General features: G+C 35.8%; 2 protein-coding genes across 4 annotated transcripts; one reads left to right on the forward strand and one right to left on the reverse strand.

Moving 5' to 3' along the window:
* Window positions 1-1,134: 1,134 nt before the first annotated feature.
* LOC130730988 (probable WRKY transcription factor 47) lies at window positions 1,135-4,744 on the forward strand. Of its 2 annotated transcripts, none has more exons than XM_057583161.1 (6): window positions 1,135-1,566; window positions 1,663-1,725; window positions 1,826-1,972; window positions 3,088-3,477; window positions 3,585-3,698; window positions 3,981-4,744. In XM_057583161.1, exons 1-6 carry the CDS (start codon window positions 1,258-1,260, stop codon window positions 4,593-4,595), a joined length of 1,638 nt encoding a protein of 545 aa, XP_057439144.1. In that variant the 5' UTR covers window positions 1,135-1,257; the 3' UTR covers window positions 4,596-4,744. The 2 variants fall into 2 exon arrangements, with proteins under 2 accessions (XP_057439144.1, XP_057439145.1); XM_057583162.1 differs by having other exon boundaries at window positions 3,103-3,477.
* Window positions 4,745-8,833: 4,089 nt separating this feature from the next.
* LOC130730990 (probable polygalacturonase) lies at window positions 8,834-12,990 on the reverse strand. 2 transcript variants are annotated; one of them, XM_057583165.1, is made up of 7 exons: window positions 12,255-12,979; window positions 11,354-11,668; window positions 10,672-10,792; window positions 10,423-10,597; window positions 10,031-10,101; window positions 9,268-9,936; window positions 8,834-9,181 (listed from the first exon to the last, which is right to left on the reverse strand). In XM_057583165.1, exons 1-7 carry the CDS (start codon window positions 12,270-12,272, stop codon window positions 9,165-9,167), a joined length of 1,386 nt encoding a protein of 461 aa, XP_057439148.1. In that variant the 5' UTR covers window positions 12,273-12,979; the 3' UTR covers window positions 8,834-9,164. The 2 variants fall into 2 exon arrangements, with proteins under 2 accessions (XP_057439148.1, XP_057439147.1); XM_057583164.1 differs by lacking the exon at window positions 8,834-9,181 and having other exon boundaries at window positions 9,245-9,936; window positions 12,255-12,990.
* Between the last annotated feature and the right edge of the window lie 198 nt (window positions 12,991-13,188).

Below are 13,188 nucleotides of genomic sequence, written 5' to 3' on the forward strand. Positions count from 1 at the left end.
CGAAAAGGTTCAGAATAGTGGTTGAGACTTGAGATGTTGAAACATTGTGGACTAAAGAGTACTTGAGAGATACTTTGACGCATAAGTCAGTGAGTGAAAGTGGTAAAAAAATGAAGAGAATTGGAACTAGAGAACTTAATTACCTTATAGGGTTGTAATGGCTTAAGGGCAAGGCCATGGGGGCCTTGGGGTTTGGCTTTGATCTCTTCACCTCCTGGCCGATCTTTGCAGCTCCTGTGATCGTGGAGTGTGAGGAGTTTGACGTCAGAATGTAGTAGGTCTTTCAGAGATTAGGTCAACTATGTCGCACCCGTTCATATTTTAGCAGATTTTCCTAGGCGAGGTTGCTTTTATCCCATGCTAGTGACGAGGTGCTCCAAGGGCATCGTTCGGACGTCATGTGTGCTTATTTCCGATCCAATGCTGCTTTGATGAAGGGTTTAGATTGCTCTTTTAATTATTCTCAAATGTAATGTTAGTATTTTAACATTTTCCTTTGTCAATGTATCCCACCCACAACTGCAGTTGTTTTAGACTAATATTTCATTTTAACTACTTTATTTAAGGAATGAAGTGCTAAATTAGTACATCTAACTCAATTATAAATATGGAGAGAATAATAATTTTAGCTAAAATGAAGGATGGATGGTTTCTCAATATAATCAAGTACTCAATAGTTAAAAGTACTATTGATCCCTTTTCCAATCCAAATTATGCTTTCATCACACCTCTCTACTATGTAGCTTTAAAGAGATATAAGAATAACATAAAAAAATATGATAATAATTAAATTAGATAAAATAATGTGATATGAAAAATATGCTTCCAATCCAAATTAAATGATATGATAAATAATGTGATAAAAACAGTAGAAAAATATAAAAATAAGATGAAAATGAATTGTAACACAATTAGAGTGTAAATTAAATATACCATAACTCCCCTGTTTTTTTTTTCCACTTTCTAACATAGTGCTGACGTCATTTGTATGTTGTTAATCTCAGCACTCTCTCTCTCTCACTCACTCTTGGATCTCTCATGTGTTGTGGGACCCCACCCCATAGTTCAAGGTCCAAGAGGGAAGGTGTGCGCTGCGACTACATTTAAAAACCACCTTGGCGTTGAAAAGCCTCAATATTGATAGTAATTGGCAACACACACACGAACTACCAGCCACTTCTCGATTCATTCATTTCATTGCAACACACCAACTCTCTCTCTCTCTCTCTCTCTCTCTCTCTCTCTCTCTCTAAAACTATGGAGGAGAACCGACACCATCAACGCCGTGAATTCTCCTTCTTAAGCTCAGGCGGCGACTTCCACCGCCACAATCTCAATCTTGATTGTTCCACAAACAACACAGATCCTCCTACTCCTCCTCCCTTCAAAGAAATGGATTTCTTCAAAATTCATCCTCATAATAGCAACAAAGATGCTGCTGCTGCTGCTGATGATGATCACCACCAACAACAACAGCAACAGCAGTATGATCAAGATCAACGTGACACTCATCTCACCATCACCAAACATGAATCACCATCTCTCGTCACTCATCACCCCGTAAACGTAAGATTTCAGATATATATATATATATATAATATAGATAGTGATTTGTGTGATCAATCGAATTTTGAATAAATCCATTTTAATTAATATATGCAGACTGGACTGAATTTAACATGCTCAAGTTCTGCAAATAATGGTGAAGAAAATACTGAAACTGAGGTTTGTATATATCCATCATAGCTAGCTAGGGCCATAAATACCCATAATATTAAGTTATATAAATATTGTTTGGAATTTATTTTTTTATTAATCTTGTCAGCTGAGTAGAGTTGAAAGTGAATTGCGGAGAGTACAAGAAGAGAATCACAAGTTGAGAATTGTGTTGGACCAGATCACCAAAAGCTATAACCAACTACAAGCTCACCTGCACTTTATCGTTTTGCACAAACAAAACCCTCATCATCAGGTATCTGTCTAGTAGTATATAACTAAATATATTTCCACCACATGATCTCTATCCGTTTTCATCTTAACTCACGAGCTCAATTTAAACTAAGGGTACTAGTTTTCAATTTTCATGTCGATCAGGTAAACTTTATTTAAATTTCTCCTAGCTAGCAGATAGATATATAACGAAAGCATGATATGTATGTCCGTGTTTGTGTGCCCTTTTCTCCATATTTCTTAGTCAGCAAACAAACAAGGTAGCGTGCAGAGCATATATAAATTATAAACCATGGCTCTCTAGTCTCTCTACCTAGCTTCCTTTAATTTCCTGTCTTCTTCTAAACTTAGCTATATATATAAAAATATAAATTACATTACCTAGTTTTTATTATTTTGGGTTTGTTTGCGCAAGAAGTCAATAATTAATTATTGTATTAGATTATTTTTAAGAAGTATTATTGTTTGGTTCTTTACAACATGATATACGTTTCTATTTTATTTTCTTAATTAATTAAAAATTTAACACAGAATAATCTCTTTTTTCTTATAAAACCACCGCCTTCACACTTCATAAAACAATGTCATTTTTTATACACTTAAACAATATCCAATTTCTTTGAATGCAATTGGCTTATTAAAAAATATCATATTTGACATTACCCACCCTCTTTTTTCTCACTATTTCTCTTCATATATATTATTCACTATAAATATTATCATAATTATTAGGTTTCGGCGATCTATGTCCCCGTAAGATAACTCAAGTGATAGGAGCTGAGAAACATATGAGTTAGGTAGGAGGTCATGAATCGATTTATGACGGGTGCAATTTATCTTTTCGATGTACTAAAAAAAAAAAGTTTTAATTTGTGCTGTCTATAAAGCAATATTTTAAGAAACAATTAATAGTAAAACAATTACTACTACCACAGAATTGGCTTTATATAACTCACATATGAATGAAAGTCTTGTCTCTCTTATTTATGTGTAATCTAGCTAACAAATAATGCAAATATGCGGCTGTGGTCTTAAAAAAACAAATTAAAGGGGGGAATTAATAAGATAAAACTGTCAAAACCTATATATGCTTTTATATACCAACAATTAAAATCCATAATCCATGGCACTTAACAGATAATTGTGGAGCAGAATATCGAAATAAATGGGATGATAGCGGGACAAAAATATGTGGACCCAGGACCATGCACAAAATTAGATGTCAAAATTGATGCATCAATTAATTCTGATGATAAGAGTGATCGCGAGGCATCAATTTCTCCTTCAAACAATAAGGAAGTGATGTCAAACAAACGCGACCATCATCATTTGACTACTAAACCAGCTGATCTTGGAAAGCAGCAAGCTTGTCCTGGTCCTACTGGAGATGTGCTTGACCGGTCATCCTCACAGAGTTTGGGCTCACCCAAGTTAGAAGAATCCAAAACTGCTGAACACGTTGCCGGTGACCAGTTTCAGCTCAGAAAAGCCAGGGTTTCCGTGCGTGCAAGATCAGAAGCTCCCATGGTACGTAATGCATTTAATTTGAAATATGATTAAAAGAATGGGCATGTGGAAATTATTTAAGTAATGCAACATTAATATTCTATATATGTTGGAAATTTTCCTTTCAGATTAGTGATGGATGTCAATGGAGGAAATATGGACAAAAAATGGCCAAGGGTAACCCTTGTCCTCGTGCCTACTATCGTTGCACTATGGGTTCAGGATGCCCAGTCCGCAAGCAGGTAATTAATTAATTATATCCTAAGTTAATTTTCATTATATATATGCCTTTAGTTTTGTATATAGGATTATTGTTTTCATGATATCATATTCTTATTCCATAGGAATCGAATAAGAATAAGAAGTTGGTCATCAGTTTGTAAAGCAAATAAGATATTCCATAAAGATAAGAGTATAAATTCAAATTTTAAAAAAGATATTTATTAAAAGAGATGTGTAATCGTTTCTTAAATCGGTAACGCAACCACTAATATATTTTTTTATTCCATTCTTTTGCATAACAGGTGCAAAGGTGCGCAGAGGACAGGACAGTGCTGATAACAACCTATGAAGGCAATCACAACCACCCTCTACCACCACCTGCCACTGCCATGGCAAGCACCACTTCAGCTGCGGCGAAAATGCTGCTTTCAGGAACAGCCGCCTCATCAAAGGAAGCGCTAACAACCTCAGCAGGATACTTCTCTTCACTGCCCTACGCTTCAGTGGCAACCCTATCAGCTTCTGCACCGTTCCCAACGATCACCCTTGACCTTACCCACCAGTACCACCACAACCCCATGCAACTTCACCGAGTACCACCTGGTGCAGCGGTCACATTCCCTCTTCCACTAGGGCACCCTATGTTGCTCTCCCAGCAGAAGCTGCTACCACCTGCGGCTCTCCCCCTTCTTCAACTAGGACAACGACCACCAACGGTTGAAACAATGAGTGCAGCCATTGCTTCGGATCCGAACTTCACTGCAGCATTGGCAGCAGCAATCTCATCAATCATAAGAGGGAGTGATGGTCATAATAACAGTAGTAGTGATGTTAATAACAATAGCAATAATGGAAGTGCTATTATTCCCGGTTCACCACAACTTCCTCAGTCATGCACTACATTCTCCACCAACTAGGTCTACTAGCTAGCTAGTGTGTGAATTTTGAACCACTCTATGTAGTTTATATTAATCTATATATATGTACAGAAGGAGCAGAATATTAGGCCTTCGATCTTGGCTTGTTGTTATATTATATATTTATATATGTAAACAAATAATTTGAATTAGGGGTGCATATGAGTTGAGTTTGGTAAATCCAATGAACCTGTCTGATCCATCTCAATCCAATGAAAAAAAATACTGGTTGAATTGGGCAAACGGATCAATCAGCGGACGAATTTTATTATAATCCAATCAACTTCGGATCGGATATTGAATTTAATAATAATTCACTCAACCCAACCCGAAATTCAAACATACAATAATACTATATTTTTAATGTTTTTACCTAACCCATGTAAATTCTAAACCCCTAATTTTATTCCACATTTTCACATTTCACATTCTTCACTCTTTCTTTCAATTTTATTTGACATGTCGGAGAAGGGAGATATCTCAATTCTAAGTGCCATGCCATTCTCGTAATGATTAACTTGATTCTATTATCGTAGTTCTTTTTCATGGTATTTGATTATATGTCATTTATGTAATATTATTTTATGTTGTGATTGGTTGTCTGTGTAAAACAGTTTTACACTGACAGTGCATTCCCATTAAACTCATACTAGTTATATACATTATATTTAAAACTGAAAATATATATAAGAATAAAGAGGTTGTTTAAATCATTCATGACGGTACATAAATTCATTACTATAGGGGACCAAAGAAATTTTTATAATAATAAGGAAAAAAAATTTGTTACATATTTTATCCATTTATTTGAAATTATATTAACTCACCCCACTTTGTGATTTAGACGATCCAAATGATGGATATTTAATTTCCTCTTGATCTTGAACAGCACATGCTAATTTTGAAGATCCCAAAAGCATAACCTACATCTACCATGCGTGGGGTCTAATAACAATTTTAAAGTACAAAGTGTGATTATATATTAAAAAAATGAGTTACGTTGTAGAAATCCGAGAAATTGGATCTGGAGACCCGCAAGACCCTGGCTTTCCCACGGTATTCTAAAGTGAGCCAACAAAACTGGTTGCCCCAGCCCAGCAGGCTTCAAATTCAGGAGCATCTAATATTCCTCTATATAATACTCCCTCCGGTCTTATTTATAAGCATGAAAGAGAAGAAAAATCTTGGTCCTTTTTATAAGAACCAAATGAAAGTTTGAGCTATATTAATTATTTTTTTCCAATGATGCCCTTATAATTCTAACTTGTAGAATGTGTCTCATTAATTATTCTCTCTCTTTCCCACTTTCCAACACGAATAACAAAGGGTAATTTTGGAAGTTTATTTTGATTCAAGACAAATTTAATACATTTTATCTAGTTTTACTACATTTCTTAAACTATGTGAATTTTTTTTTTATTGCTTATAAATAGGACCGGAGGGAGTAATAAGTTGTAGGTACGGATGCATTATTTCTTTTTATAAGCAAAATAAATTATATTCAATTGAAGCAAATACCCTTTAGCATAAGATTTTTATCCTCTAATATTTGGAGGTTTTTCTTTTTCCTCATGAGCCGTGGATGAAAAACTTGGAAAAGTGAACAAGTGGGGACTAGCACGGACATGAGTGTGCAGAAAGCACTAAGACCATTTACAATAGGAGTAATGTTATTTACACACCTCTCTTTTGAGGTGGAAGATGTGGAATGATGAGAGAGATAGGAAGAAAATGAAAAATAAGAAAGAGAAAGTATGAGATGTGATAGATGGTAAGAGGAGAGAGATCGAAACAAAAAGAGGTGGAAATGAAGTGTTTTAAAAATGAGGTGTGTATATATCATTACTGTTTACAATAGTGGTGTTGAGAGAGGTGTTGAGTTTTGTTGAGATAGTGTAGTGGTTTGTTGAGTTTTATTGAAGATGATGTGGAGGAGAGAGGTGTTGAGAGAGCTCAACATGTTGAAACTGATTCCGGATCGCCACGTGACGCGGTTTTATTGGCTGTACACGCGCAGACAAGGCGCGTGAGGGCCAGAAAGGAGAGAGAGAAAAATATGATAGTGTAATGGATAGGGACGCGTGTCAATTTCTGATTGTCTGTCTGGATTTTTATCATCTTAATCTTTTGAGGCTGTGATTACACCTACTGCAATCTGTCCTTATACCAAAGATCTGGTTTTCATTCAAACTTATTAATTTGAACCATATAGTGTTGATATTGACAATCTAAATGTTTCCAATTCACTTCACGTAAGAGGGGACGTAATCATAATTATTATCTTTTTTTTAATTCACTTTGTGTCCAACCTCTTAATAGGAGTTGAAGTTATTTTTTTCTTCATCTGAAAACTAACAAAGCTACAAAAACTAACGAACAAACAAAAAGTCCATAAGGACTAGCGTTTCAACATCTGGAGGAGGGTCTTCCAAAAAGCAAACGTCTACCAAAACTAATCGAACTTCTGTCTTGGCGAGGGAATCCGCCGGAGCATTGCATTCTCGACGGGCTACATGAATGCTCAAGCTCCAATCCCTGGTTTTGAAGCTGCAGATCACATTGTCAAAATTTTAGTGGCGCAGGTGAAAAAAACTTATCAAAATTAGAAAAGATAAAGCACAGCCACCATTTCATATTAACTGTCCATTTAAAAGGAAAAATTTTGGCTACTTTAATCTCTCACTTAGAATTAAGGGTGCACATGATTTTCATATCATGCCATGATGAGAAAAATATATTAAGAAAAATAAAAATATATTTTAAAAAATAATGCATTTTTAGCGAAAGAGATTATTCATAAAAAACCAAAAAAAGGTACAATTTAATGGGAATGGATAAAACAAAACCACAAAGTCACCCAAAGACCATAAAGGCACAAACAAACACCCAAGTGAAAAGCGCAAAGATCCTAACAAATAGAAGAAAATTTTTCTTTAAGTTTCGCGGCCAACCCTCAAATGTCATCTTCAACACTATCCGTAAAAGTCATGCCTGCATTATTTAAAAATAATGCATTTTAAATGTGTTTTAGAGTTAATATAAGACAAATTGAGTATAGTAGAAATAAATAGGTACCCGATATTTATAGAATCTTATCAAAATAAGAGTTGTATATAACCATAAAGATGTAGAGTCACCTGTATCAATAATTACAAACCAATTTTTAAAAAAAAATTATCTGTTAAGATCTGCTTGCAGATTGCAGAAAAGTTGGAAAAAGAAAAAGATCATGACATGTGAGAGGGTGGGAACTGGGAAGTTAACTAATTATTTTCGAAGAGTTAAAAAGGAAAAAACTTGGAAAAGGTGGTATTATGTATGGCCTTCACGGTAGGTCATTCGGATAGCGTTGAGGCAGCAACATTCATATTATAGAGTGACTCGACCCAAGTCTATGCTTTCAAGGCTACACTGCATATATATGGCCTCATACAAATGAAATTTGCTTCAACCTGGAGTCCTGGACTAATTAAAGACAATCCTACACCAGGTTAATGTAACAGGAATATAAAGGCAAGAAAAACTAGAGATAATTATTATGTGAAATTTAACATGTAAGTTAGAAGATATTTTAGTGATGATTGAATAAAAGAATGCATCAAAAACCAATTCTAGCTAGGAATGCCTCTAAATTGCATTCTGGAATACAATTTTTAAAAATACGTTCTGAAAGTTAGTTATATTATTGATCTTAATACGAGATACTCTCATAGTTACCAACTTATCTTTCCTACTTTAACACTCTGAACTTTTAATCTTTGTGCTCATAGGCATAGGTTTCCATTTAGGGCCAACTTGCTTTGTTTCTTAAGAGAAAACATTTCCCTTTTTCACGCGATTTAGTGCATGTTTGTTTTTACGTTTGATAAGTCAGAGTCGATTCCATTGCTAAGACGCTACAAGGAGTTGCTTATCAGACTAAGAATCGATTCTGTCATGAAGCGTGAGAAGTTTGATTTTCCAAACACGGCTATTAATATTTGTCCCACTTTCTTTTGACTAGGATGGGGAATGGTTTGGTGAAAATATGACAGGCCATGAACTGCATAAACTGTTTCTTCTTATGGCCAATCAGCTATCCCATGACATTTTTCTTTTTCTTTTTTGGTATATACTATTCAATGTCACTTTATATATGCCTTTATCTAATCATTTTACTTTCCAGCATGATAAGATCTGAGATCATTAGGCCCCCCCACTAACAACATCCTAAAAGAAACATGAAACAAACCATTCAATAGTAAGCATGACTCTTTTAGTTATGTGCTTTAACCTTTTAAGTGTAAAAGAAAAGATATGTAAATGATTAGATTCCACCTTTCTAGGAAGTTAGTTTATTGGATTCCTTATTCAAAAAAGAGAATTATGTCAGAGTAACATATTCTTTTCCCTTGGAATCAAACACAAAACTTTCATGTTTCTCTTCTCCAAAGCCACAGGTAGAAATGCAAGACATGAAATCATTCAACTTCCTATTTATGATAAATGACTCATTTATTTGTCACTGCACAGGCCAATCATCTCTCTGTATCTTTCTGCTGGTTGACAATCACAGGCCAGCAACTCCACTCAACTTCTCATGTCACCTGAAATATCAAATTTCAGCTATAAAGTGAGCTTTGGAAGGATAATGCTATAAACTCCACAATTTACCAAGACAGAAACCAAGCACCTCTTTGATTATTTGAACTCTGTTGGTGATTTGACAAATAGTAACAGTCTGAACAATGCTCAGGGAATAGTCTCTCCATGAGAGGCTCACAAGCTTCTGGGTGAACCATGTCAGAGTATCCTTTAACATAAGAGCAGTTCCATGGAAAGCTTGATCTCACATTGAGGGAGATGTTTGATAGGCAAATGTTGACAAAATTATCACCTTCTATACCCTCTAGAATACCTGCTTGTTTGATATTTTCTCCTATCACATCCTTGATTGTAATCTTTTCTATTACTGGTAGAGCATTTGGGTCATAAGCATCATCTGGATGTTCCCCATATAAACCATTGAACGTAATAGCGTATTCAATATTAACCAAGGTCATGTTAGAGATGTAGATGTTTCTAACATAACCACCCCTTCCACGAGAAGTCTTTATTCTGATTGCGTTATATGAATCATAAAAGTGAATATCTTCTGCGTGAACTTCTGATACGCCGCCCGACATCTCACTTCCAATAGCAATTCCACTTGTTTGAGTTTTTCCAACGAGCCTGCGAATGACAATGTTTGTGCTGGGACGACCATATGCAATTCCATACTCGTCCCACCCACTTTTGATGGCAATTAGATCATCACCTGTGCTTATATAACAGTCTTCAATGCATACATCATCAGAAGAATCTGAACACATTTTGAAGTTAAATACATGAGAATCCAAGCTGGGAAATTGTCAATTACACAGAGTGACATTCTGAACTAAGAGGAGAAAGTTCACCTGGATCAATCCCATCTGTGTTTGGTGAAGTATGAGGAGCAAGGATTGTGACATTCTGAACTCTTACTTGGCTGTCCATCCAGAAAAACAGTTTCAACTTTCAAATCTCCCCCTAATCATGAAAGCTACACTATTGCACAGTTTTAGAAAGGTAATAGACGTACTTGAAGCACAGATAACAAGGTATAGGGAGTCTGGTATAAGAGAAACTATATCTCTACTAAGATTAGAAAAAATATCTGATAGGTATTTAGGATACTATGTCTCCATTATGATTAGGATACTATATATTAAAATGTTTCCTAATCTCAATAGAAATATAGTTTCTCTTGTACCAAATTTTCCTATACAAGGAATAAAGTGTAAACTTAGGCCTTCAGTAAGGAACAAACCTGCAATATACAGGATGAATATTCCAAAATGGAGAATTCAAGAATGTTAAATTTGAAATGAGAACTCCTATGGAATTCATCAATTCCACCAAATGGGGACGTGTATAATCCAGAGTATTGTTCTGAAACCTGCTCCACCAGATACTCCCTTGACCATCGATAGTTCCATTATTACCTTCATTCAGACAATGACAACATCTATAAACCAAAATGTATAGATGATACAACAGTTTGTTGAATATTACCAACCTGTTATGACAACATCAGTCAAATTGTGGCCATAAATGAGGCTCTTATGCCTTCCACCAGGCAACTCCCTTCCTCGACCGTAAGACGGTAGAGGATCAACAACTGGCCAATCATCAGAGTTCTGCAACAGTAGACATATCATAATTGATAATGTGAGCAGACTATAACATTTCTGATCAGATTCTTTTTCCTCAAAATCAGTTCTCAAACTCAGGAGCAACAGAAGCTTCTCCCGAGAAATGATTCTAACGTTACAATCAATTATAGAAGAATTTCCAAACATTCACATAGCCTAACAAGATTTTAGGACAAAAACCCAGTGCATAAAATACAGTTCTTGCATGGAAAACTAAGACACATAGAGGAAATTACCTAGAGTTATTGAATAACTAAAATAAATCACTACAGCATTGATTAGTAAGAATAAGAAAACTAACTGAAAGTGACATTCTAGTTTGGAAAAGCATCAGACAAGCCAGCAAAGTAGCTATACTAATAGCGTGTTTAGGTTTGCAGTGGGCACTGGGCACACAATCAAAGCATGCTAACCTCAGAAGCTAAGCTACACTTATAGTTTCTCCTTAAAAGTAAGTGATTATGTGGCTCCCAAACTCAGAACCAGACAATCTATAAACTTCTTTTGCCCTGCATTTTACAAAATTATTTACAAATAGTGGCTTACCGTTGATCCAAGAATCACTGCATCCTTATCCAACCACAGAGTTAGGTGGCTGATGAGATCAAAACTACCGGTTAACCACCGGCCGGCAGGGACAAAAAGCTTTGCTCCACCTTTATCTGCAAATGAATTCAGGTAGAAGATGGCATTCTGAAATGCTTTTGTGTTGAGAGTGATCCCATCCCCAACTGCGCCAAATTCGGTAATGCTGACACTGTGAGGTCGAACTCTCTCCAAGTTTTTTCTTTTGCAAAGCGTGCTGCTCCACACTGTCCATGGGCTACAACAGAACAATGCAAGAAAAAGCACACCCACTAGCTGCAAGAGAAATGATTCACCATCAGTTACCTTTGGGTACCAGTGAGACTGAAAGAAAGAAGCTTCCCCACTTTGGACTTTCATCAATTTCATTAAGCCATGAGTAACAGCAGTTCCAGTGCTTCTCCACAGTAACTAAAAAGACCATGATAATTATGCAATTCAAGTAGGATCTAGACAGAGCTACATAGAAGGTTCAAGTTAGAGGAGCTCAAAAATCTATCTCAGATCAGTCACATTTCTCCACAGTTAATAGTACAAGAAAAGGTTCAAAATATCACATTAGAGGAAGGAACAACAACCAAAACTGAAAAACCAATCCCCACCCAGTTTCCCCCTAACCAAGTCCAAATTCTTAAATATTGAGCAGCTCAATTAACTGTCTCAAATTAAAATTAGCAGTGGATGATCCAACCAAGTAGTTTTATTCTTGAATCTTGATCTATGCAAGAAAAAAATGCTTTTAGATCATACTCCATTTAACATCTACTATTACTAGGCTTGAGAAGGTTTTCTAAAAAAAAATAACATTGAGATTTGTTACTTTCCAAGGAGAATGCAGAAGATGAAAAAGAAAGGCACTCACAATTGAAGGTCTCCTCATATGACTGAAATCCACCTTTCCCCTTTTGAGCAACCTCCAATTCCAAGTGCTCCTAGTGATGAAAAAGACCAAGAGACCAAAAAAATAGAGTGAAAGGAGCAAAAGTACATGAGAGAAGAAGCAGGTTTTAGTTCATTGATTAAAATGTGCAGCAATAAGCAAGCTTGATATTGATTGTGTGGGTCATTGAGAAAGAGCCACCACCACCACCCAAGTAAAAATCATTGACAAGGGACTGTTGTAGGACCCTCCTCTGCTTCTTCTTCACTCTTCCATGGCATAAGAGTGGTGGCTGTCTGATTCTATTGCTAAATTGGAGACAGTGACTTCCAACTCACAGAAACAGACAACTTCAGAAAATGCTAACTGCTTATATGAATTTAATTTGCATTGAACATCACTTTTTTAACTTAGGTGAAATGTGAAGCTCGTGACAAACAATTTGAACTCCTATTTGTTGAATTGGTTATGGATTTTTTTCCCCAACTTAGTGAGTTGTGGAGTGTTTTGTCGTAAATTGTAACACAAACAAATGAAGAGAAAAGATCAGAGTGAAATGTGGTAAGATGAAAAAGAAACAATGAGACAAACTCACACACAAATTTTAGCGGAAGAAAGCAAAACCAGCATGTGTTTGGAACTTAGAAGTATGGGGAGGTAATGCTTTTGTCAATGTCAGGGACCACACAGTTCATCCTCAAAAGGCCATTTTTTTTCTTGGTTTCCGGACATATTACACTGCTGACTGACTAATCCTCCGAAGCCCTGAGATATTGTTAAGAATGTAAGTTTCTCTCAACAAAACATTCTTCTCACACGTCGCTCGAGAATCAAACCTTGGACTAGATACTAAAGATATTAGCAAGTATGTTACTACAACATTTTATAATATGCATAGATCAACAAACATTTGTAT

Source organism: Lotus japonicus, chromosome 1, assembly GCF_012489685.1.
Source record: "Lotus japonicus ecotype B-129 chromosome 1, LjGifu_v1.2".
In the NCBI taxonomy this organism is placed as follows: Eukaryota; Viridiplantae; Streptophyta; class Magnoliopsida; order Fabales; family Fabaceae; genus Lotus; species Lotus japonicus.